Here is a 26513-nt window from a genome sequence, read left to right as displayed (position 1 = left end):
ACTGGAATGTCACGCTGCCTCTCATTGGCTGGGGCACATACCTTCAGTGATGCACACTTTGCCAAACATACTTCCTCTCGCCCTCTCTTGACTTCACCCTAAGCATATTTTTGCTTCCGGCTTTCTCCACTGTAATTCCCTTTTGCTGTCTCACTTGGGTTTGGAGGGGTGTGGGTGAGGGTGGAAAGCAGACCCAGTGCACACTTGCTCAGATGGTTGCTTACTTTTAGCCCGTTGCATATACAGAAAGGCAAACAAAAGACTAAGCCGCGTCTGAGTGCAAGACAAAAAGAGGAACGCGGTAAATCCACATAGTACAAGTCTCCAGCAAACACTCTTAAAGCAGGCTCGCAAGAATCTGTGGTTCAGCATCCATTGTATTCAAAAGCCCACTTTTTTCCCTTTGCCATCCTTACATCTTTCTGTCAGTCTGCGCTCACTCAGCATGTTTACCATTACCATTGGATGTTTCCACAGGCCTTTCCTCTTCCTGCGGAACTAAATATGTAGTGTGGACCCTGCCTGTGTGTGTGTGTGTGTGTGTGGTTTGTTGACACAGGGGTTCTGTTTCTGATTAGGGCCCACTCTCACTAAGCTTTCCCTTTGCAGCTATATTTGTGGGTTTTTCTTGGCAACGTAAACCGTCAGTGAATCTCATGCGAGGCCCTAATTGTTTTTAAAAAAGGCCAGCAGGACTGACTTGGTCTTTTCGACGTGTCTTTCCGTCCTTTGTTCATACTGCGTACACCTTCACGCTCTCGCCGAGTTCCTCCCACCTCTCCCAGGTTGTAACACGCATACACGGATGAAGGGATAAGATGGGAATCTCATGTAGCCTACAAGGCTTGTCTCCACTGGGAGCTCTCGCAAAGCTCATTAACCCGACGGTAGTCTCCACATGCTTCCATTAAAGGGAGGCACCTGGCTCCCGAGGGCCCAACAAGGAAATGACACGTCCAGTCTCCTTGTTCTCCATCAGTATCCTGAACACCCTTGGGAGAAGGACTCATTACACCCCGGCCTATCGGGCTCAGAGAGTGACCCTCTGGGATTCTTTTTGTAATGGTGGCATTTATTGATGTTGAAGTGTTGACTTTTCTCCCCACTCAGCTCTGCTGGGATGTTTCATGTGACATTCCAAACTAATCTTGCCTCAAGACACTATATTGGGAGTACAGAGTATTTTGGGGGTGGGAAATGTCTATCTATTTTCGCTATTCGAGTCCTTTCTCCTGGCATTTAACAACCAACTAAGTCCACCTAGTTAACCTTACTTGCGCTTTTAAAACTATAAGGATGCTGGAGTACCCGTAGAGGTAGACAGAATGAACAAACGATAAAAATTAAATGTGTAGGACATCTCACACAGATGTTATTGTACCAGGCCAGCTTTTGAGAAATGTTCTTCAGAAAGCAGGCCTATAACTGAGATGATCACACTCTGCTCGAGGAAGCTAGTTCAATCTGTGATGTGTTTGTTTCGTACACCTTTATGGACCTTGTTGTCTTTGTCCTATTCTTGGCTGTCACACGGGTGTGAACTTGCAGATGCCTCGCACCATTTTAATCATCTCACAAGGGCAAAGGGGCTTAGAAAGATATAATTGTTTATTATACAATAGAAAAATATGACAAAAATGTGCCGCGCATGATGTTGACAAGAAAATAGCACAGCTTTGATTGCCTTGACCTTCTGCTCTTCTTACCTTCCTGACATGTGGCATTAAGATTGACACTGAAGAGAATACAATACAGATTTATTTATACAGAGGTTTCACAACCGTTGCTGCTGTAACAAAGCACTTTACTGAATTTATATGACGTCCAAGAAATCATAATATTGATCCATATATAAGGCGCAGAAAATGTAATGCTTTTCGGGTCCCCTTGTACGCGCGTTAAATATGGTACACATGTTCCTTTTGTCTGTAATTAAAACACATTTTCAGGCTTGAGAAGAAATTAAAAGTGATGGCTAGTGAATACATGGTAAGCAGCATCTTTGACAACCCGTAGTTCATCTGAAAACATATTTTAAGCCTCCGGTGCAGTTGCAAGACTCAGATTAGCCAGCGTCCGCTTTAGAGGCTGGTCGGCTATTGAAATGCATACTGTGAGTAATTGCCAGTGAAAAGCCTAAATCGTATTTGGTGGTGTGGGCAACGCATCGCAAATCTGCGTGGTGGTTCCCTGGCTGGCGGCGGTTAAGCGGCTTGGCAAAGACTTAGCCTTTTCTAATGCTCTCACTCGTCCTCTCGCACCGCGGCATTATACAGAGATAAGCAAAACTCCAAAAGTACAACGCCACCTGGCCAATGCCACATAAATAAACGCTATCAAAAGCTTGGAAGATCGGATGATATGCAGATGGCTGCTTTTTCGCTCCTGTGCATGTTTAATTTTTAACATCTCCCTGTATGGTTTCCCTCCCATCTGTCTTCCCCTCTCCCATTTTTACATTTGGACCAACTATTCTTGGCTGGTGACGTAGTTTACATACGACTGCAGCACTTCCACATCCAGCTCTATGTTTTCCAATGGCGCTGACCTCTTAATTTCCTACTGGCTGCACCTTGCCTCTTCTTTGCCTTCCCTTTCATTCTGCAAACTGGAGCTGTTTTATATTTTCATTTATTCTCACCTCCCCCTATCTTGAGTGCGATCAGCGTATCATTTGTCTGGTTTATAATTTTGTAGTCAAGCAAAAAAAAGTGTCTCATCACTGCAAAGAAAGTCAAACTCTCAAATAAATGGTCTTTTAATACCTGCCACTTATTCTAATCCAATGGAGAACATATGGGCAACTGACTCCTTGGACTGGACTCAGTGTGGACAGATGCCAGTTGTGGAATCTTTCCAGATTATGTTATGTAATAAGTCTCTTTTTTAGACGCATAGATGTTTGCGTGTATTACCTGTTCACATTACCTGTTTATTTTGTAACTTTGTCCACTGTAAATACATCAATGTGAGAAAACCTATTCACATATTTCACAATCATAAATCGGCATTTTTATCTAAACCTTTACTGTATTTTCTGCATTGGCAGTGTTTTAGGTAAAACTTTTTTCACCCACACTGTTGTGTAACAACCAGTCAACCATTATAAAATGTCTAAATAAACCATTATAAAATGTCTAAATAAGTTCAGTCTAAACATTATGGTATACATTTGGGCGCCAAGCTATGAAGCGGAAACACCCCCACCTCCACTGTCTTTGTGGGAGGTCTGTTTAGCTTCCATTTCACTTCAAATTGCTCACTCAATTATTAAAATACTACTACTGGTATGTATATTTTATATCTGCAAGTCATTACACGACACCAACTTGTTAAAGCAAGTCGGCAAATCCCGCTTCATGCCATTTTTATCTGTGGCAGAACGTTTGCCCTCGTTTGCTCATTTTGCCGCGAAAGTGCTGATGCTATTTTGGAATGCAATGTTTTGTCGAACAAAACACTAAAGGTCAGCGGCAAGGCCGGCGACGGCCCACGATCAACACCTGAGTGGAAAGTGGCTAGAAAAACTCTTTACTCATTGCACTTTCTATCAATGGAGGGATTAAAAACAACTCAAGAATCGAGCGCTTTCTCCTCAGCGTGATCCACTCATGCTTTTAATGAAAAGCGTGCTACATTGTGCCGCTCATTGTCTGCTACGGTCTCTTCGTGCTGTATGTTAGAATGCCAAGCAGCACAATAAAGTGCTGACACGAGAGTTCTTTCGCCCTCCTTGCACAGGTAATGACTCGTGCTAGTGCTGCTGCCTGTGGGCAGCCGGAGGAAAAATGACATTTGCTGCCAGAATAACAAGCTCATTTGCTTCTTTCTCTTTTTGTACACCAATGAGGATGATGATGATGATGGTACTTGGTTACCATCCCGTTTGCTCTACCCGAGTCTGTTTTGTTTAGGTTTTTTTTTTTGTAAACATTGATTGAAAATTTTCAATTGTTGTCCAAAGCGGCCTTCGTTTCCCCATGTCCGGTGAGCTTGGCTTTTACCTGATTGGCTCTATTTTTCAGCATGCTATTACATTTGTGAGTTTTTCCACAAAGACAAATGCCTGATTACAAACAAGACAAATATGTGCACATACACATGCACACCCTTTAAGTCTGCGCATCACAAGGAAGCTCATTGATTCCATTGGAAGAAGCAGCACTAATAGGTCTCAAAGAGATGCACATCGACAAGGTGGGCGGCTCTTTTCGGTACTCTTTAAATTTTAGCAACGTCCTAAAACTGAAGCAAAGTGCATTGCCTCAAATGAGCACACACTATGCAAATCCAGTCCATTTCCAGCCAACATACTGACCCTAAATGCAGATTTTAAGTTACGTCCACCATTGCTAGTCGTGCATGGTGATATGGAATGAGATTGAGCGTGCCAATAATGGCAGTTAGGACTCAATTTTCCAATGGGCAAGTCTCCCACACACGCTCACTGCTCTTGTGCAAAGTCAACAAACAGGAAGCTAAATTCAAGTAATAAAGGGTGGTGGTGTGTGTCCATATGAGCTCCGGTCTGTTATGAATGATAAGGGATGTGTGTGTGTGTGTATATATATATATAATTACTATTATATGTATTATCATTCCGGAATCAAAAACGGTTATGTTTGTATGGGGGGTTCATTGCTGCATACCTCAGCAGCATGACTCACAGCAAGTTATATAAACTAGAATGGAAAGAAAAATACTGAGGATTTCTTGGCAGTCGAACGTCCAACATTGTCAAGCAGGCCCCCTCCTCCAATATAAAGTTTGAGGCCACATTTCCTAGCTTCTAAGAGGGAAGTACATGCCTGGTTAGTTCCACCCAGCGGTGTGCCTTCTTTTATTGAGCTTTCATTGGAGATGATTGTTTGTTGAATTATGGAGGGCCTCCTTTTTGGACCCATCTGTGGCAGCTGCCGCGGGCCTCCCTGCAACTGCTGAGGTGTGACGCGCTAACCACGCCGCCTATCCTGGCCCCACCCCGTCTTTAGTTAACTTTCAACCATCTGATGCCCTTGAATCCCTGTTCGGATGGTAAAGCTGAACGCCATTTATGGTCATTTGCCTTTTGGCTGCTTTTATAAGCACGGTGGCGATCGTGTGAGACGGACACATGAGACATATGAGGGGGATCAGATGTGTGTTTTGTGTTTGGAGGTGGGGGCGTCCTCACTTTTCCATGTCGTTGCCTGTCTGCTCAACCCGGTCTTACTGCCCCCAGGATGCCGCATTCCTCACGTCCACCTAACCCCAACTGACACCTCCTCCCCAAATCAGCCCGGCCCCCACATGCAGCTGTCTAGCCAGAACACCCCCACCGACCCCCATGCGTGTGCTCAGTGAAGGGGGAGACCCCCGAGAGACTGTAAATCATTTCTGCATATATAAATGTTTGCACGCTTATATACACGCTTGCACGTGCGCACGTGCCCTTCAATGGTGGTGGATGTAGCTTGTGCACACTGGAGATTTCGATAACATTACATCAGTGACACACCCTTACAAGAATCAAATGGCACAATGGAAATCATCATTGACGCCTCCTTTTCAACCTCTATTCTTTTCAGAAATATGAATTAAGTTCACTTATGACCTTACATGACCTCTTTTGCCCTACCCCTCACACCAGGCGGTTAAATAAATAAATAAATCAAAAACATATGGCATCTGCTGCCCTTAATGATCACCCCTGAGCCCCCAAACACATAAATAATTGTCTGGGGACAACAGTGTCAAATACATCAAGCTACCACATTTCCTTTGTCTGTAATTTTTTTTTACTGAATTAAAAAAAAAAAAAATAACAAGTATATACATAAAAAAAGATAGCTTCCCTGAATCCAGATTGCTCTCTTATCTGCCAATAGACGAAAGCCCCCTGGTTTATTCTGGCATGACAATGGATTCTTGTCATTCTCGCCATCTGCAATTTTGTCTGACACCCCATGCGATAGCTGTGGGAGCTTTTACAAGACATCTTTAAATAATTTTATGACTCAGACTCAGCACATAGGAAATGAATAGTAATTCAACACAATTGTATGCAATGTGGAAGGCATGTACAGCGAGACAGTCTATCACAAGATGTATGTTGTATTCATTGATTTATATAGAACATCCATGAAATATTTTATCACAATTAATTTAATATAATTTTATTTTATTGATCTGGTCACTCTGGTAACTCAAAAACAAGACTTCCTGAATATTCAGTGCGTGTCTTAAAACGTAAAATGTTGCTATATACGGTGGAATCTTTGTAAAATACGCTCAGTAGACGTCATTTGAAGCGATTTTACAAATCATGGAAACAACTTTTCCGGAGGCGTCGGTTGTCCTTGGGCTTCGGTCCACTTTGAGATGGTCTTAATAAACATGACAAACCAAATTGAAAGGTACTATCCTTGAAATATATCTCACCTCGCATACGATTGCAGAAATGCATACCCCTAATTTGCTCTCATTGACCTCCACGCGAGACGCTACCTCATCGTTTGAAAATTGTTCACCGTGATCAAATCCGGTCAGACATCATGATGAAGGGCTCCCTGCAGACCCTAAAAGGGTTTGTAGCTTTGTTCTAGCCATTTTGTTGTTGTTTACATGTCATCTAGGGAAATTTGGTCCGCACGCAGGAGACAGCTAGCGTGCCATGAGGAAGATATTTGCTGCCTTTGACCAAAAATGCATTTGATTACAATCGATGACTCTGGCTTCAGGAGCACAGTGCTTGCGGCTCACTCGTGTTGAACTCTGACCTTTCCCTCGTAATAAAACCTCAGAGGGAGGGTGCACGGGTTTGTGTATGTCTTGGCTGTCTGGCCCCTCAAAGACAAATAAAAAAAAAAAAAACCTGGCTCTGCCAAAAACCGTTAGCTAACTAAACAAGCATAGTTTCTTCTTGTCTTCTGTCTTCGTCCCTTCCCCCATATGGACACTGTTAGTTTATTGTCATCGGGGAGGGGACTCAGATGACAATATTTTAATGCTCTACGTGCTGTCCAGCTGGAAAACAGAGCTGCTCAGATTCTCAACAATTTGCGTGGTTTTTGTTATTTAAAGAAAAAAAGGGAACAAACAAAAAAAGGACAAGAAAGGAAAAGCAAAGTGATGACTTTTGCAGAAGTTGGTTTAAAGCCCATTTGTTGGGATAACAGGAAGCCACAGAGCTAAAGGGGATTTGATTCACACAACCCAAACACGGAGCCGTCTGGACGGAGTCTGTGGTCTTCCCAATGAAAATTAAAATCGTTTGACTTGAGGCCCTTGCAGTTCGGTCACTCAGAATCCAAAGACCCTGACTGTTTCCAATTGATAGCGTAAAAGCATATTAGCATGTCCTATTAGCAGGATCATCTCATCCCAAAATGCGCTTGTGGTATGGGAGGGCGTGAAAGACAAAGTGACACCCGTAACGTGCATCCCCGTTTTGTTTCATGTCGGTTTCACGCTTTTTTTTTGCAGTAGATCCTCACCTTTTCACACAATGTGTAAACAGATTTATGGAAGAACACACGGCACAGAATATATCGCGCGGAGTAACACAAGCGCTTTATTGTCAAACCATCATAAGGTGTGATGTCTGGAGAGATGTCAGCATATTATGCCATTCTCCAGCTGAGTGAGCATCTATTGGATCAAAGTGACTTTTGCTTTCTCTCTGTGTTTTTATATGATGCTCCCTACGAAGAGTTGCGGTGACGGCGAAGAGAAAAATAGTGATGGCGACTATAAAGTGAAATACAGTTTATTGTGATGTCAAGGTTGCTTTGCGGCAAATATCTCAGTGCAGTATGATGACAGCAACAAAATGACCTACATTTTCTAAATGTGTAATATGGAGGACAATCACCACCCAAAGCAGATTGTTTTTGATCTTCAAGCTTCCTGTTAATGAAAGACATTAGTCACAAAAACTGGTTCAGTTGAAGGAAGCATTGAATCCCTCCGGTGATACGGGAATGAATCAGTCATATTAGACAGCGGAAAGATCATGTTCACTCGTCAGTGAGTCTATCAACGCACAGATTGTCTCTGTTAGCCGCACTGTGCGCACGGAGACAAGCTGTCACAACCCTTCAGACTTTGATTGTGGTGGTCGGTCAAACCGAACATGCGCCTCTTTATGTAGATGTGTGTTTGTGACAACACAATTCAAACCATATCAATAAGATTATTTTCTTAAATGCTGTTATTTAGCTGGCTTATTTCATTTTGCGTTGTTGGTTAGCATAAAGCTACCAGATGTTTATTAGTAAAATGGTGGATGTTTGAGGTAATAAATGTGTCATTTACTTTCCATTATGCTTAGTTTGACAATTAATTTCAAGTGGGAACAACATTCAAACAGCTTGAAGCTACTTTTGTTAATTCAATTTGAATTGTTCCCCACCAGCCAAACCTGTTACTTATTATAACGCGAGTTGAGCCAAAAATCAGAGGAGCTCCTATCTTGCAAAACGCTCAACTCAGTTCACTTATCTCAGAGCACCGCGTAAAGGTTATTAGAAGCTAAACCCGCTAACCTTTCCTCTGATGAGTATTGTTTTAAGAATGTCTCGCTTTGCAAACAGTTTGAAAGGATTACAGTTTATGTATAAACAGTATAAAAATGCCAAAGTAAACATAGGCAACAAAGGCCTAGCAGCTTTTGCTTATCTCATTTTGGTTCCGCTTTTGTATGATTGTTTGACTTTTCCTTGAACATGTCGAGAATTCAGAGTTGTTTTTACCACCAAACCATTCAACGTCCAAAAGCCCGCTGGCATTTGATTAATAGATCAGTTATATTTTCTACGCTTAATTCTAATCCAGAAAACACACCCAGATGAAAATAAAGCAATAATAGAAATTGATTACAGCCCGTGTACTGACATTACCTCCGGACCCGATTGATTACTAAGGTCTGTACATGCTCCCCACTGGTTTTGACTGGCAAGCAGACAAAAAAAAAGCCTAATGAAACACACATACTATTACTAATTATGTGTATGTATTTTGTGTAAAGTGCATAGAACGTACATGTAGATGTATAACACAGTTTTACATCATTTGTGATCATGATATTTCAAACTCTTAAGACAAAACATGAGCATCATTTTTTCTTCTTTGGGTGCTGTAAAAGTGCTGGCCATGGCCTCTGGCAAATTTTTTACCTTCCACAAGGGGGCAGCATTGCATTTTTTTCTCATGTTAGGGCTTTGTGACAGCTTCAGCTGTTTGTAAAGCACTATATAAACCGATATGTATGTCATGCATACTATTTAGGACAGCCGCCTTCATTTCAAGCTCATATAACTCCAGACCCAGATAATTTAGGAATTAACTCTTTTTTTTCTGACGAAAGAAGAGAGTCTAAGGTTTCTTACACTACATTGAATATTTATGTCGTCCTAAAACTCAATATTCAGTGGGTCCTGGAATTCGAGTGACAATGACAAAAAAAAAACTCGCACTGGAGTGGACACGTTTGTGTCTGGCAGTGAATGAGTTAATGGGAGTAGTGAAAAACATGTCACGACTCGGACAACAAAAGTAGCCCAGTTCAGTATCATCACTGTTCATGTAAACATACACACTGTTGTTTGAACGTAAAGGAAGAAGCAGTTGGAGTATTGTTGGTTTAAACGCTGACGGTTTAGCCCTCAAGGGCCTAACTGGTGTTATGTAAAGAGACTCCTACACGGCAAACAAACCTCACATGACGATGGCAACTTGACCTAGCTGAGCAGTTCAGGTTCATCATTACATCTCCAATTCGAGGCGGTGCCCAGGTTCCCATACACTTCAGTTACCCTCGGAGTCGGCCAGTCCAGTGTCAGTAGCTCCTAAACTCGTGCTGAGCCTCATCTCAGCAGGCCTGTTCCCTTGTCTCTTCAGTCCTTACATCTTTAGTCCCCTTCTTGATTCTGTTCTCCTTCTCTCTTCTCCTCTTCTTTCTCGCTTTTCTACAGCACATCTCCCTCTGTCAATCGCATTCACATTCTCCCTCAGTCCTTTCTCCACGCTTTCTCTCCACTTGCTCTGCTCTTCACTCTGCCGGTCTCCAGCACTTTATCTCTTCTACATAGTTCTCTCACGCTCTCCGCACGTCTTTCTCACTATTTCTTACACGACAATGCTCAACAGTGTCATTTCTACCACAATCCAAACTGCGCTTCATTAGGCACAAAGCAACAACATGCTATTGCGCGAACCGATCCAGTGCATTACCAGCAAGTACGTCCATTGCGTAATGACCATGCAGCTCGTAGCCCGACTTCAATGAGGCGATCATTTCATGCCGCTATGACATGCATATTGCGATATTTCGACAAGTTGCGTTGTCTTGCAATAAGACAGATTCTGCAAAACGTTCATTCAACTTGACAAGTAGACTTTCCAATCTATAAGTCTACATATATTCAAATTACAATTACTGTTAACGTTCATCTTGTCTATATTTTAAATTAAATGTTTATAACTTGCTTAGTATACTATGCAATTCTCCCTTAGTATAGTTTAAATGCCTTGGTGTCTCCTTAGTTGAATTCATTTTCGATAGCCAATCATAAATGCTTGCCATGCATTGACGTTGCTTTCGAGATTCTGATTGCCAGATTGCAAGAACTATAGGAATCCAACTGGATCATTCTTAGCAATTCTGACAACGGATGACCAAATATGTCAATGATCATATAATTTCAGCATTCTGAATAAATGTCATCATATAGTGATAAAGATCTTCATTAACACCTATAAGTTACAGTCAAATCGAATCTAATAAAAATATTCACATTATCCCTCTCTATTGCACCAGACTGAAAATGTCTATAGTCATGATACTGAAATCAAATACGTAGCAAGACCTAAGTTGCAAGCTTGTTGCAGTCAGAAACAATATTATTATCAGCACTGCAAGGTATGTGCATGGACTAGTTCTTTATCGAGCACTGATGAAGTGTGCTAAACTTAGTTAGCCTTTTGGTCAATGCAAAAGGGGAGATATAATAAAAAGGATTAAAATGAATACTTGAAAGATTTGCATCAGATTGAGTAACCGATGGATGCAAGACAAGGTATGAACAGGTACAACAAGTAGGGATTACGTATTATTTCATAATAACTGATTTTTTAATGACTTTAATTACACTGATTTAAACGTGATCTGCACCATTAACTCGTCAAAATGAACGTAATTAAGTACAGTAGTAACAATAACTAATAACATAATTAAGTAATATAAGTAAATATAAGTAAAGAAAGTAAGTAAAACACAAATAAGTATAAGTAACCAATACATAAAACATACAATAAATAAAATAAATACATAATAAAGAAAATACACCGGTAATATAAGTCATCACGTTGCAGACTCATCATAAATGAAATACATATCATGTAATAGATCGCTATTAAATCGTAATGTCATTTATTTAGTCATTAATCTTGATGAATGAACAAATTTTAAGTATAGATTTACAATCAAGAAATTTATAGCACTTGTCAGGCATGACTAGCATTGTCAGCACAGTCAGAGCAATTGTTACTAACGCAATCTACATTTGATAAGGCATGCTTGAGCATCTTAATTGCCTATCTGCAGCCTTTGAATATGTCCTAGTGGATCCTGCTGCATTCTGAATGACAAATAGCATATCTAACCCCTTCACTTTGGATCTAGAAATGCCACCTTATCTTGATTACTAATGCACAACGTAAACGATGATGCATGGTAAGTCAGTGTCTCGCTACTTTACCTCTCACCCCAAACTCACATCTTGCACTGTTACGACTAGCGTATACTTATCTATAATGGATTCACACGTATAACGACTTCGTCATGCTGTATGTAAGATTGATTGTAATTGTCACGGCATTCAGCATTCACTTTATCGTATCATTGAACTTTATGAACATTAGCTCAGTAAATCATGTCACACTTTCAATATTATAGTTTCTATACTTAATTGTCAAAATGTTCTAATCATTTGTTCACTTGCATTGTAATACTAGTATTTCATCTTTGCAACAAGACTATTATTCACGTACATTAATGTCTTAATTCATTGCTGTTAAAGATGTCATCAATACTTTTGCGTACAACTTATTAAGATTCACTGTTCACATGCATTATGTGATATTGCATTTGCAACATTTGCTCATATTCATCGTGACATAGAGTTCATACTATGTCGTTAATGAGACATTCACATATTGATTGCACATAGCCTTGTCTCTATCGACATCTTTTGACAATTGAACAGCATATGTGTAGCGCTTTTGCAAAAGCTGGTTCCATAAAGTAGACGTAGCCAGGGTTCCTAAGTGTCAAACCAACTGCTGCTAACAGGTTGAATATTCAAATTAGGGAAGGCAGTGTGCACTACTATGTCGGCAGAGACATCTTAAGTACCTAAATGTACTCTGGACGATGTTCATTGATACAGCGAAGTGCCTTTGGAAACTCGTACAGATTCAGTGGTATCACATAGCTAATGCGTTCCTTGGAAGTGATTGCTAATTATGACTACAAGTTCGCAAATTGCATGTTATCAGTGAATTGTGAAAACTATATGAACATGTAGTCATGTTGATTATTAGTCAACAGCTGTTCAACAGCAAGTCTGCACTGCATGCCATTAGAAGTGTAGTTACAGAAATATTGCTAGTTATTCATGTGCATAAAGATGTCACATGTACCATGATCGTACATTGTGTCATTATGTATTACGCAGGATAACGAGCATATTGCAATATTCAGTCATAGATGTATGTCTCATGATATTCAAAGTATGTGCATTTGACAAACATGAATTTATTGTAAAGTCGGCATTGTCTAAATAGCCATTGGTATGTGAGTCAATTTTAGATCATATTTCAAATATACGCTAATTAAAGCAAGTCACTGTGAACAACGTTACTGTTGTAATGATTTCAAACTTATCAATCCATTGTAATATCTGACAATGAATAATCACATTGGTACATATTATTGCTGGTTAATGATTTGCATTCTACTCGTGCAAAAACTTGACAAGCAGTTATCCATTTCAATTCCAGATTTCTGCATAAGTCATATGTTATAGTCGTGTCTTGAATACTAAGTATTAGAATGTTAATTCATATTTCCAGTGAAATTCATCAAATAATAAATTCCATGCACCATGCATGGTCTACAATCCTATCGAGCATGAAGGTAATGAGCATGTCTTTGAATGCCTATTAGATGCACCTAATGAGTTACCAAGATCTGGAATGGGTGAGACAGATGTTATGTGAATGCCTTTGCGGTATTTCCCTCAAGAAAGTGGCAATGGTATGCACTAATTTACATTTGATGGGTGAGGTAATGAGATGTTGGAGTTCACATGCCATTATCATACAATGCAGGATCATGATCGACAGATCGGAATGCATCCATTGCGAATTGGAGTGAGGCTATTTGAATTATTGAGACGAGTCTGCTTTCACAATGTCAAGGATGTCAGCATTTGAGGCATCGAGATACGTTGTCGAAGATCATTCGAGATACGGAGCTCGAGCTACAGATGCAGAGCATAGCTTATACAAGGCTGAACACGTAGAAGTGAAGGATTGAGTATTAGACATTACATTCATAGCAGTCAATAGAATTGACACACCAGACAGATGCACGTGATGAGACTAGGCAGGTCGAACTAATAAGAAGCATATAGGCAATAGACTTATGAGTAGGTTTACATAACATGACTCCAGCATTGGGACATTTTTGGATGTGTCTCTTCTGTGATCCATTATTTGCTGTTCTCTTTTGATGTCTTATGATTGTTGGGGTATGACAAAGCTACAACATAAAAGCAACATTAAAAAAAAATCTCAATTTTCCATGAGTATTTTGGCTCAGATTTATTTCAACTTTGGCTTCTTCATCTGCATATTTAATATTTTGTAGGGCGTGAAAGAACATTTTGACAGAAATAAAGGACCAACTTGATGTTGGGCTTCTAGTCCCCTTTGACTGCCTTTGCGCTCTCCCCCACCATGTTTTCTCCTTTGTATCACGCCATAAAAGCCTTTCCAATGAGAATGAGGCTAACAACAGTTTGACTTATGGGATTGCATCTTGTATTACAGAAACGCTGTGCTGGTGCGAGCCATCCCACATAGCACACACGGCCAATTCTACACGCCGTTCTCCCCACTGACACATAAATTCTTCAACCTGACAGCGGAGATGGATTAGATGCGTTATCGAGACAGAGCGAGACTTCGCTGTAAAGGAAAGAGAAAGAAAGACACACAAGAAGCAGCCATAGTCCGTACTTTAGACCGCCTGAAGTCAATAAATCCAAGAGCTACATGCAAAGGCATGTTTGTGTCTGTCGAAAGAAAATTGGAGTTTGCCCGCTATAGTGTAACTATCACATCGTGCCATCTTATTAGATGCTATGCAAGTTAGCTTTTTTTGTAGCTTTTCATGCTTCTGCATTCTGAGTATCTTTCTTTATTTGTGAATGGGATCAGATGGCTTGACAGTTTTGTTTGTGACACAATTTTTGTGTGGTTCAGTTTCGGAAGTAAGTTACATATTCGCTATAACAATGATACCCGCCGATCTCCAATGTCTCGTCATGCAAATAGAAAACCATTTCTTTTTTTTAAGAACTGGTTCTCAAAGATTCAACTTCATATATATCTCCATACACTGTATACATACATAGTGTCAGTATAAAACTCCTAAAATGTTAAATTTTGTTTAATTATACCATGGGTCGTTTCTGGAACTTTCCCTAAGCATGAACTCCATAACAGATGTTGAATAAAATACGGCCCAAGGTGCTTGTGATAGTTGAAGTTAAAGGTGAAATCAGTACCCATACAACACGCTGTCATCTGTCACTGTTTGTAGCTCCTACTAGGGCGAACTGACAAGTTGCCTACCAGCTCCCCCTCACAGTTTGATGCAAACCTTCAGTGGCATGATCACACAAGCGCACGCACACAAAAGTCACTGCAGTTTAACCACCGACCTTCCTGTTGAAAAAGTCATCTTCATGCATAGCTGAGGTGTAAAATGAACTGTGAGAAAGTTTTTGTCTGTTGTTTTAAATCGAGTCGACGTTGGGTCTCCATAGACTCAGCCAAACCGTCTGGAGCTAAGTCCATACAGACTGGAGTTCATTATACTTTCTATACTTGAACACACACACTGTATATATATATATAATTATTGAAGTACACAACCTTGTATCTGCGTGAACGTCCAGACTCCACGCCTGTCAACCTCCTGTCAATGTCCCAAACGCAATTTCTACTGCTAAATTGGTTGGAATTGCTCAGTAAGACAGTTATGTTCAGTGCCATCAAGTCTTTCTGACCTGTGTCCTTCACAAGTTTCAAGATATCACTCCACTTTAAGAACGAGACATGTTCCTCAGCTAAGACTCTTTGGGAAACTCCAAGTGTCAAGTATCCGTGCATTGAAAGAAAAACAAGTAATCCAGTGTTCTTTTACAGAATATAATCCAGTGTGTGGGATTTGCAAAGCGAATGTATTTCACTTTGACACCCAAGATGGCCGAACTGGATTTACACAGATGCAGGAGATATTGTTTCTGCCGTTGGGACCCTTTCATAGACTTTCTAGATCTTTATTTTTCCACTGGAAATTATGACTGGAAGTATCATAAAATCTTGATGACGTTGAAACAAATCCTTTTCAACAGTCTTTGAAACTGAAATGAAAACTTCCAAAACCCTTCTTTTGAGTGCTTATCAATTCAAGCCTTTTTTCTCTTTTAGAATACCATATACATACTAAAACAGACTTCCATCCTTATTTTGGGTTTATAATAATAATAATAATAATAATAATAATAATAATAATAATAAATTTCATTTATAAGTGCCTTTCAAAACTCTCAAGGACACTTTACAGTCACAGGATATTTCATAGTATCCAAACTTTTGAATTATACTGTAATTTGGACCAAACACAGGAGCACTTCTCAAGACAAATTAATTGTAGTGTAAAATATATACAAAATACATAGATAATCACGGTCTTTATTTGCTTCACAGAGCATAACATCCTTTGAATTAGTTCTCTGAATAAGAACATTCTAGGAAGTTACCCTTCTCCGTATTTGAATACAATGAATCTTTTTGAGCAACATCCTTTGGTGGCTTAATTATTCAATGTTACTTTGAAATGAGTGAACATTTTGACCATTGAGATAGCTCCAAAGTGTAGTTTGTCTTTCCTTGCTTGGTCTGTCGTATTCACCCAAAAAAAAGTCAAAGTAAAAGCAAAAAACTTCCACTGCATTCAGTATATTATGTACCATCTGTCCAATTCCAGAGCAAATTATAGGTTTTTGTTTTTCTATCTTTGCTTGACTAGCTTCCTGGTGTGAGGTGTCCGTGTTAAATGTCTTCTATATTGTTGTTTGGTTGAGGTCAAACTTTTGCGGCTTACAATCTGCTTGAGTAGCGAAAACCCGGTGGCCTCGTACTTGTCTCCTTCCAATGGCTGTGTTGTTGTTGGCAACCACCCGTGTCCACCAGCATCCGCATGCATAAACGCCAACCTCCCTCCAGGCCAAAGTGAGAAAATAGACTTCTAAATCCGAAGAGAAAACATCACCGAAGGTAATCTTGAGCATCTGTGGTTCTTAAAGCAGAAATATTCTTTACAAACGAGAGTGTCTGCTCAGTCAAGCTGCAACATCAGCCAAGCATCCCGAAAACGAGTCACCACTTTATCATAAGTAATAAGAAAATTCTTAGAATGCTCCATCTGAGTCTCAGATCTTCTCTGCTATGATTTACATTTGAAGCAGCGGAATACATTTGCTTGCTGGAGGTTATTTTCTTTTTTTATCTGTGAATGGCAAGCCTCAATAAAGCAAAAATGCAGACATGCATTTGGAGCCATCACTACTTTTGCTTTTATTTACTGCTTTCCACTCAACAAATTGCTTCACACAGTGAGGCATGGGGGGAATGGAGGGGGACTCACAGTCTGCCTCGCTGTTCAAAACGGGCAAAGGCAGAAGGAGCGGAAATTGGAAGTGAGAGAAGGCCAATCCGAATTGGAATTTGGTCCACCTTCAAACCCTTTTTGTAGGCTGCTTACATGTTCGAATCAAAAGCACCCCCGAGCTCTGGTGCCGGTAGCCACAAGGAGGGTGCCTCTGATGCTACTGCCAGGCCTTTGCTGCTGCCCGTTCCATTGCACCACTCATTGTTTCGCATACGACTGAATGCGTCGCAGTTATTGATGTTATCGCGATATTGCTCAATGAAATCTGAAATTGGGCAACACGTAGAGATGCTCCCCAACTTACTAACATTTTTGCGCGTACAGTATGTCGAAAAATCTTCGGACAGAGATGCTGTAAATTAGATTTTGTATTGGGCGCCTTTTTCCGGCCAAGCTCGCTTACGATTGGCTGCGTACTGTACTTCACACGCACGCACACACACGCGTTGGATGTTTCAAAGGCTGGATGTTCACGCGACGGACGCCAAGGCTGGACCAATCAGCACCCGGCTTTCCTGAAGTATTGCCAATGAGTTCAGGCCCCGATCCGCCGAGCTCGTTTACGATTGGCTGCGTAGAATATGTGGGCGGGGAGGAAATCCCTCTTCCCAGTTGACGCTCTGGGGAGGAGGCGCCGAACTCTCTTACGATTGGCCGTGTAATGCATGTGGGCGGGAAGGAAACCTTTCTTCCCAGTTGACGCTCCGAAGTGGCGAATGGCAATGCATGACAAAAAGTAATGGCAACTAATTCGGTCATTACGTGCCAGCAGCTTTAGTAATGGTTTACCCAAGGATATATGTTGTCGTAGGTGTGGTGTTTATACCAGTTCAGTGTTTGACTTCAACAAACATTCCATACAAAATATAGCATGAAAGCAACTTACGATCAAATTCACCTTACGAATGACCGCTCGGAACGTATCTCGTTTGTAAGGTGGGGAGCATCTTTATGTTGAAAACACATGTGTAACGAGACCTTCACAGCTGTTAACAACAGTAACGGATCCCCTAAATACACAATCATCCGATTGCTTTGGATATGAGTCAGCTCACTTCACCTCACACTCAATTAAAATTATTCTCATGCCGCAAGCGAGGAATCCAATCAAAAATAATCTCTCAGTCGCTGTGGTTAATAGAGGAGAAACATGATATTTTGATGTCTTTTTAGAGTTTCCTGTGCTGTGCAAGACTGGCTAATGCACTAGTCTATGATCATCATAGGGGACTCACCACGGAACACGGGTGGCACTTTGGGGTTGTGTTCTCGAAAAGCAAAGGGGCGGCACTGCAAAATAAATAAATACACAACCTTGACATCCAGCGTATAAAATAAAGGCTAATGGGGCGGACAGGAGGTGGTTGGAAGTGGCTGCAATATGTAGCTAATGGAAGTTTTTTTATTTGTTTTTTTTTTTTGGCGGTTTGCACCAGATTCACTTACACAGGTACTACAAGATGCTAGGTGGTGTGGTTAAGAGCACATTTTGGGCTGAATTATTTTTGGTCCAATGGTCCGTTAAACATTGGTTCCTCAGTTTCCATTTTCCCTTTGCATGTCTGTGTCGCCCACTCAGAGGTGATCCCACAAACGGCTTTACATGCTACAAATACGGCTCGCTCGTGTGAGCTTCTGCGGCCCTTGGCGTGTCTGTGTGAATGAAACATTCTTTCCAAAACTTACAGCAACTATAAAAGATCAGGGTGCTATTATGAATAGCAACCAAATGTGGGTGGTTGAATGTAACAAGGCCAGGCAAGGTACCACAACGGTCCAGAAGTGTCAGAAAGCCTTCCTTCTCTCCCATTTTATTCACATTACAATTCCACAAATAATACATTTAAGGCTAGATATAACATTGTGAACAAACTGAGTATTAGTTGTCTGAAAGGGTCCAGACGGAATCGGACTCCACACATGCAAACCCAGATACAGATGGAATAAAAAAAATATCTCCTGTATTCTCCCCACTCTAAAAGCAACTCTTCTCAAAAGCCATCAGTTCGATTTATATTCTGATTTTTTTGGGGGGGCGGGGAGGTGTCATAGTATTAAAAATGTTCTATGAAGCGCTTTGCTGCAGCTTCAGCAGTTGTGAAAGCGCCATATGCATACAGTTGTATTTTATTGTATTTGCTTAAGCAAAGCTCCATCTGGTGGATACATAACACACCGACAGCCACTCTTCTATGTCCTTTATCATGTGATGCGTCCTATACATGGAAACAGTTTTAATTACGGTCGGTGCTTCCCGTAATGCAATTACTCTGTGAAAATTAATGTAGCTTTCTTCAAATATGTCTCAAAATTCCCATGAAGTTTCCTTTGTGGGTGTGTTTCTGTGATTTTTCTATTTGTTTTGTTTTCATTACAAACATGATGGTACTGTTCATCTAATCGAATACAACCTAATCTAATGATATGAGCCACTCATCAGCTTTTGGAACAGGCCTACAAGCTATTGGATATCATGTCTGACCCTCTTGCTACATATTTCCTTGACTGACTTCCAACCTTGACTTTCCCCTCTGTGATGCTTTATTGAGTGTCGGCCTGCTTTCTGATGCTGTCAGCGTCTCAATAGATGGATGAACGTTGGGGTGGAGGTATGCTAACGGTCATCTGCGAATGATAGAGCCATCAGCTTTCACATGGAGGAGGGCTGATATTTCATAGTGGGAGACATCGCTTATGCATCAGTAACCTTGTGATGACCTTTAAGATTTACATTCATGCAACTGGTCTGGGAACTGCGATGGCATTAGGTTACTTGGGTCCAAAAGGGGGGATTTCAATGGTGTGGCTTTTCCCACTGTTTTTGTGGTAACTTAGCCCTGAGTTCCAAAGTTTATTAGGGGAGCCCAGCATCCATCAGGCTGATGGAAGATAAACAGAGCTAGGGTTTCTCAAAGGCCTAATAATATCAGCTAATAATTTACTGGTCACCCCATCTTGCATCGCAGGGGTCAGCCAGTCACCTCCTCCCCGAGAGTAAATCAGTAAAACAAAAAGTGAATGTGCACCAAGCATAAAACACCCCACCCTACATATCCTCCCACATACTCTTTCTGGACAAGATTTAAAGACCGTTGACAGACTCTGCAGATGGAGACAGTTTCACTTTTACAACAACAGATGAGAGCACATTCGTAAAGCACACGCGCACACACACACACACACACACACACACACACACACACACACACACACACACACACACACACACACACACACACACACACACATATATATATATATATATATATATATATATATATATATATATATATATATATATATATATATATATATATATATATATATATATACACACACACACACACACACACACACACACACACACACACACACACACACACACACACACACACACGAGACACAATCCAGGAGCTTTTACTTAACTTGCGTTGACACATGTTGGGCGTTTGACAGTACTAAATAAGTAGATTAAACATGGCTCGGAACTTGCAAATATTCTTCTCTTCAGCGCAATCAGCCAGAAAAAAAGGGTTTTTTTGGTTAATTACAAACATAGCCTCTGTAGCAATAAAATGGGGAACACAGCTTGAGTAGTTGTTAAGATCGATGATGTTAGCCAACAAGATTTGGAAATGTTTCATGTCTGTCTTTTTCTCTATCCAAGAAGGAACACCCTTTCTTGGAACTAATTTGGGACCCAAGATGTTTTTTCACAGTTTTTCACAGTTTTTCTGAGCCATGGTGTGATGTGGTCAGTTTACTTTAAACTGCAAAAACATTGACTATATTGTCCACAGCTGAGAATAAGACAGGCAGATAAATTACAATACATCAGTGATGGAGAACAAAATCTGGTGTATTAACCAAAGGCAGCATAAAAAAAGGACCACTGAAGCAAATGTGAGACTCTGGAGAAAGCTTTGACACGGCAGGAGTGTAAAATAACTTCAGTAGTGGAGTGAAATGGGGACTTTTATTTTCACTTTTGTGCTGATAGCCCTATAACACAGGAGCAGTTCCAGATATTGTTGTTCGGTTATGTTACTCAATGTCTCCGATTTTCGGACCATATAGCCCTTGGTAGTTTGCGACAATGGTCATCCCGGTCCTTAACACTTCTTCTTCTTCCTCAGATTCGTATAGACGGCCCTCCGCATGGCGGCGTCCAGTACGAGACAGTGTCAATCATGAAGGACAGCAGCCCCATTCTCCGAGATATGGCATTCTCGCTGGATCGAGCTCATCTCTACGTCATGTCTGAAAGACAAGTAAGTGGCACGTTTAAACCGTTTTGCTTTGTTTGTCTTTGCTTGCATTTTAGTTAAAAAGTGAGAGCAAAGCAAGTAACCCCCTTGGCCTCTCTTCTCAACATGGGTGCCACCGACGGCCTCTCATTGGCTATAAATAACCGGGGTGGCACAGCAGGGGACTTTGTGGCAGCATTTGATAATGAAGGCGAACAATGAGGGCAGGCAGGAAGAAAGAAATAGAGATGAGGAGACGACTGATCCAAAGAACGAAAGAGAGAGAGAGAGAGAGAGAGAGCTGAAGTGAAGGGCGACTGCTTGGCAGAGCCTGATGAGAGGAAGAGGGATGAGGGAAAAGGGACGACTAGAGGTCGTCCATGTACTTGTCTTATCAAGTGACACAGCAACATCAGATGAAGAGCAACCAGTCACTGACGTACTTGACAAGGAGGGGACAATGAAAGGCTGATTGAGCATACAATTGTGTCGGCAATATGTGATTGGACAGGCAGAAGTTTACCTTTTGAGTCATGAGTAAAGAGCCCTACATGTTTACATTGTGTGCGTCCGCGTGTGTGTTGTGTGTGTGTGTGTGTGTGTGTGTGTGTGTGTGTGTGTGTGTGTGTGTGTGTGTGTGTGTGTGTGTGTGTGTGTGTGTGTGTGTGTGTGTGTGTGTGAATTGAATCTCATCTGCGGCAGTTCGGCCACAACCTGCGCCACTGTTGACTTGAACAAACACTTTTGCACCTCAAATCGCTTTGCTGCAGAGTATCTGATGGTTTGACGGACATGCAAGTTAAAGAGCGTATGCTTACAATTGTCTGTGTACCCCTGCATGGGTGGAACACTTGTCTCGGGTTCGAACCACCAACCTCTAAGTTTGGGAATGACCAGTCTTCTACTGAGCCATGCTGCACCCAATTAGATCAGAGCATGTGTTCCCCACAATGACAGCTAAGGACGGCTAATGTAATGAGGCAGCTGGATTAGTGACAATGCAGGTTTTTAATGTCAATAAATCATTTATTTAAGGAGACAGAAGTGGCAGCAATGAGGTGCGCTACAACTGTGGTGGAAGCCAGACACACCACAGACAAACATCAGCTGATTTTTTGCAACTGGTCTGCAAATACAATTCCCTGGAGAGTAAAATTAAAGATTTGCCTCTAAAAATGTAATCCATGCGTATAATTATATATTAGATACAAATGTTGGACTCGATTTTGAAGATCCCGGGCCCTGTTTTCATGCTAAGTGCCAGCCGAGAGCAAAGTGCAGTAAAACAGTCTCTCGTAGAGTTGGCTATGTTGCACTTCCATGCAGTTAAATGTCCGTGTCATCTTTATGTGGTACGATTGTGAGCGTGAATGGTCGTTCGACTATGTGCCTTGTGATTGGCTGGCAACCGTTTCAGCGATTCCCGAAGCTCCGCACGCAGCTTGATCGGTCCCTCATCATCTAACAGAAGAGGTCTTTGTTGAACATACGCTCGAATGCATGGATTCAACTTTATATTGGAAGTGAAGGTAAAGCCTGGAGGCGACACTGCCAGCGTCGCAATGCAGCGTCAACCATGAGGAAGTGTTGGAGCAGCATAAAAAACTAGCCAGCCATTCAAGTGAAAAAAGCCAAACTTCTGGTCGGATGAAGCCATAAGTCCTCACGCGAGACCCCAAATGTTGCCTTGAATTGCTTTAATGAAAGTGAATTCTGCTTCTTCCGATGAATCTAATAATTGGATATAAATGGCTGACATACTGGACAGCGCAACTTCATCTGGGAGTTTGGTGTTAATGCTTCCCCTCAAGGGCAACTCAAAAGTAATCACGCTACCATTGTCCGTTACGTTGCTCCACAGCAGGACTGAAATGTGACCTTACGGTTTAAAATCACGAGTCTTTACAGACTAGTTATTTCTGCTCTTTATGTGGGTTTGACATTATCTTCAAAGAAGTGAAGTTATTTTACCAAGCATTTAAACATTATACAGGTCATTGAAAGTGCAGAGATTCCGGTTCATGTATCGAACTGCATGACATTTGTGAAGAATGACAAACAAAGACCAGTTTGACTCTGAAGCCTTTTTTTCCGTATTTACAAAATCCTTTATTCCCATTTATTGGGGGGATGAAACAATCTTTTGATGTGGAATGGTTAAGTGCGACTGGCGTGAATGAAAAGCGATGTGGCATTAGCATTCATCACATATACTCCCTCTGCCAGACGAGTTCTCCAGAAGCAGACAAATGCACGCATATAGTTCAGGCTTGCGTTCAAGGGTACCACTCAAGCATTGCGACAGACAGAGAAAGACAGCTAGCATTTTTATATACTATAGTTTTTCACAAACCAAATATTTGTTCACATAAATGCCATTTGGGGACTGCTTTTGAACGGTTGTGTTATACCCTTGCTCTATTTCGAAAGGAATCTTGGTCTTTAGTGTGCAGGAACGAGGCATAGCTATTCATCAGCGATGGTACCCACCGAAATGTGAAGTAAAATGAAGCCACTGACAGCTATCTTGTGTTTCCACTTACTAAGCGAACCTGACTGGAAAACATGACATTTTCTATCTCTTGTCAATATGTATACAGACATACACGTACGTGTGTTTAAGTGTGCACATCTGGCATGGAGGAATCGCCGGATTCTCCTGGCAGAGGTTTGCATGCTTTTAAAGACATGATGGGTGATCGTGTCTGTTCTATGAGCTCAGATTTTGGTCTGCGTGGTCACTTCAATTATCAGACAGCAGCACAATAAGTCTGACATCCAGAGCAACATCACGAGTGCCATCATTTTTCTAAGATGGACTGTGTACATCTCAGTGCGAGCGAGGCCAAGTAAGTGCTTGCTGAAGGAAGGCGGCGAGAACAAAGCAGGGATGATATCAAACACAAAACAGGACAGATTTTGGCTCCAGTTGCATTTCCTACTCGGAATAACAAAGAGGGTCTGTGTGCCCGGCACAGTCGGAAGGACTGGGTACAGAAAGAGCATGAGAGAGCGCGAGATACAGTAAAGTCTCGTTATATCGATATTCAAGGGAGTCCGAAAAAATATCGATATAACCGGAACCATCGATATATCCGACCCTGTTTGCATGTAATTTTCTCCGTGCGTGCATAGAAATAGTATCGATATAACCGGGACTATCGATATATCCGATATCGATATAACGAGACTTTACTGTATATGCACTCGCTTGCCACACCTGTTTGTGTGTGTGTTGTGCCTCAACATCACACACCAACCACAAAGCACATGGCCCTGTGTTTCATTTGCATAGATACCGACACAGTCCACGGGCTTGCACACATGCCGCCTCTTGTCACATTCATGATTCAAATTAGGACCAAGGCCTTTTTTTCTTTGTTATCATCATGTACATGCAAATATGATTCTTTGTTTAGGCTTTTTTTTTACAATAACATAACCCATCTGAAGAATTATAAATCGTATGTTGTCATTTTTTTTCGGGGGGGAGCAGAGTCGCTCCCCACAACCCGAGAGCAGAGACCAATCTTAGCAGAGTCCGGCACCGCCACATCTGGACAGTAGGGATATCTATAGGGCCGAATCCACCAGTAACACTTTAGTTTGCTGACGAAGCTTCTTGGATAAGAAGCGAAACGTCCGACACTTTCAAAGAAGTCTTCCTCGACGCATATATTCCACGGGTCTTCATCTTACCTTTTCTACTCGAGCGCCCCTTGCGGCCGTTAGAAAAATTACATCAATTGGCCGCATCACTGTTATGGAAAAAAGTAGCGGTTTATAGTCCAGAATTTTCGGACTATATTTCACATGGTACTATAGGTATTATTATTTTTTGTTCTTTTGGGGATGGGGTTAGACGGTATATGCTTTTGTTTCCATAGCATTCTGTTACAACGCGGAAGGGACAATTCACAATATGTGTGCTTTGGCGTGTTGTTTAATCAAACAGTTCCACGAGGTTGACATTCACGCCTCAATATTAAATTTAGCTTTATCACAAGAACCACTCGGCCCTTTTGTTGTTCAACACAGTGCGGCTTGGTGGGATAAATACCTACAGTTGCTCCTGCTTGCTTTCTGTCAGACTTTAGACTGTCAATATGCCTATGATGTTTTTCATTCCCTTTTTGTGGTGCCTGTTCTCCGCTTTTATGGCTGCTGGCAAATCGCACACGGTGGAGAATAATCAGTGTGTGTGTTAAGTGCCGCTTGCTTTGGTCAGCGGCCAGTTCAGCGAGCCAGAGCTGTGATGTATTATTCATGGAGAAATTTTACATCTGAAAGGATTCTGAAGTGATACACGCGGGACAGTGTGTGAGGTTTTTCAAGCACATTTGTAATAAACCTCTGTGATTGATTCGATATTTTAATTTTTGCGATACTTAGAAAGAGAAAAAAAAACAGATTCTTGGGTTTGTCCTTGTAGATGAGTATTTGAAACCATTTGTTTTTTTCCTAGGAGATTATGTGAAATTATGTGAAAATAAATATTTGTTCTAGCGTCAAAACTGTGGCTGAATTGCTTCTTCTTCTTTCCTTTCGGCTTTTCCTTTCAAGGGGTCGCCACAGCGAATGAGTGTCCGCCATCTTCAGAGGTTTGATTCACATGTTTTATAGGCCAGGCTTTTACGTCGGATACCCTTTCCTGACACAACCCTCTGTATTTATCCGGGTTTGGGTCTGACACTAGAAGACACTGCTGTGGGAGTGGTCACACTTCTTTCTACTGAGACAAAATTTCGTCAAAGCTGTCCGTGAGTCGTTTTCATGGCCTCACCGAGCTCCTTTCATTCCTGGACGTTTGCCTTGGTGACCCCTGAAGCTACATTTCACTTGACCATTTGGCACCAGCCCACTGCTTGGTCATCTGGTACCTGACAGCGACTCGGTGTGGGCATTATTCTGTGTATAGTGTTGAAAGTGAAGACACGTAGTAGCTTATAGGATGGACACATTTGCCACACTATCACGTTGCTTATCCAAGTGTTGCTGTCAATCTCTTTAGCACACATGAAACCACCTCACTGTTTTCATCCTCCTTTCCTGACCTGATTTCATAAAATGCTAACATTCCCACTCAAAGATTATCAAGAAAGAAAGGACCATTTCCCCCCCCCCCAACCCTGGCAATTTCTCCCGGGTGCTCAGCTGTGAAATTTGAAATCCATGCATGGTTTCTTTTTTTTTAGTTTAGACATTTTGTATGAGACTTCTTCAACCTGTTCGCCCTTTCAAGCTCCACCGCCATTCCCACT

General features: G+C 41.4%; 1 protein-coding gene and 1 long non-coding RNA gene across 3 annotated transcripts in view; one reads left to right on the top strand and one right to left on the bottom strand.

Moving 5' to 3' along the window:
• Positions 1 to 26513, top strand: part of plxna2 (plexin A2) — a 163564-nt gene that overhangs the window by 56845 nt on the left and 80206 nt on the right. For both annotated transcript variants that reach the window (XM_089014559.1, XM_089014549.1), the window contains exon 4: positions 21142 to 21276. In XM_089014559.1, the coding sequence (XP_088870685.1) occupies positions 21142 to 21276 (135 nt within the window). The remainder of the gene's footprint in view (positions 1 to 21141; positions 21277 to 26513) is intronic.
• LOC148904124 (uncharacterized) overlaps positions 1 to 26513 on the bottom strand; it is a 388679-nt gene that overhangs the window by 289381 nt on the left and 72785 nt on the right. The window lies entirely within an intron of this gene.

The sequence above is a fragment of the Hippocampus bargibanti genome, linkage group LG01 (genome assembly GCF_051943395.1).
Source record: "Hippocampus bargibanti isolate YZ-2025 linkage group LG01, ASM5194339v1, whole genome shotgun sequence".
Taxonomy (NCBI): Eukaryota; Metazoa; Chordata; class Actinopteri; order Syngnathiformes; family Syngnathidae; genus Hippocampus; species Hippocampus bargibanti.
This window is presented reverse-complemented; position numbering and strand designations above follow the sequence as displayed.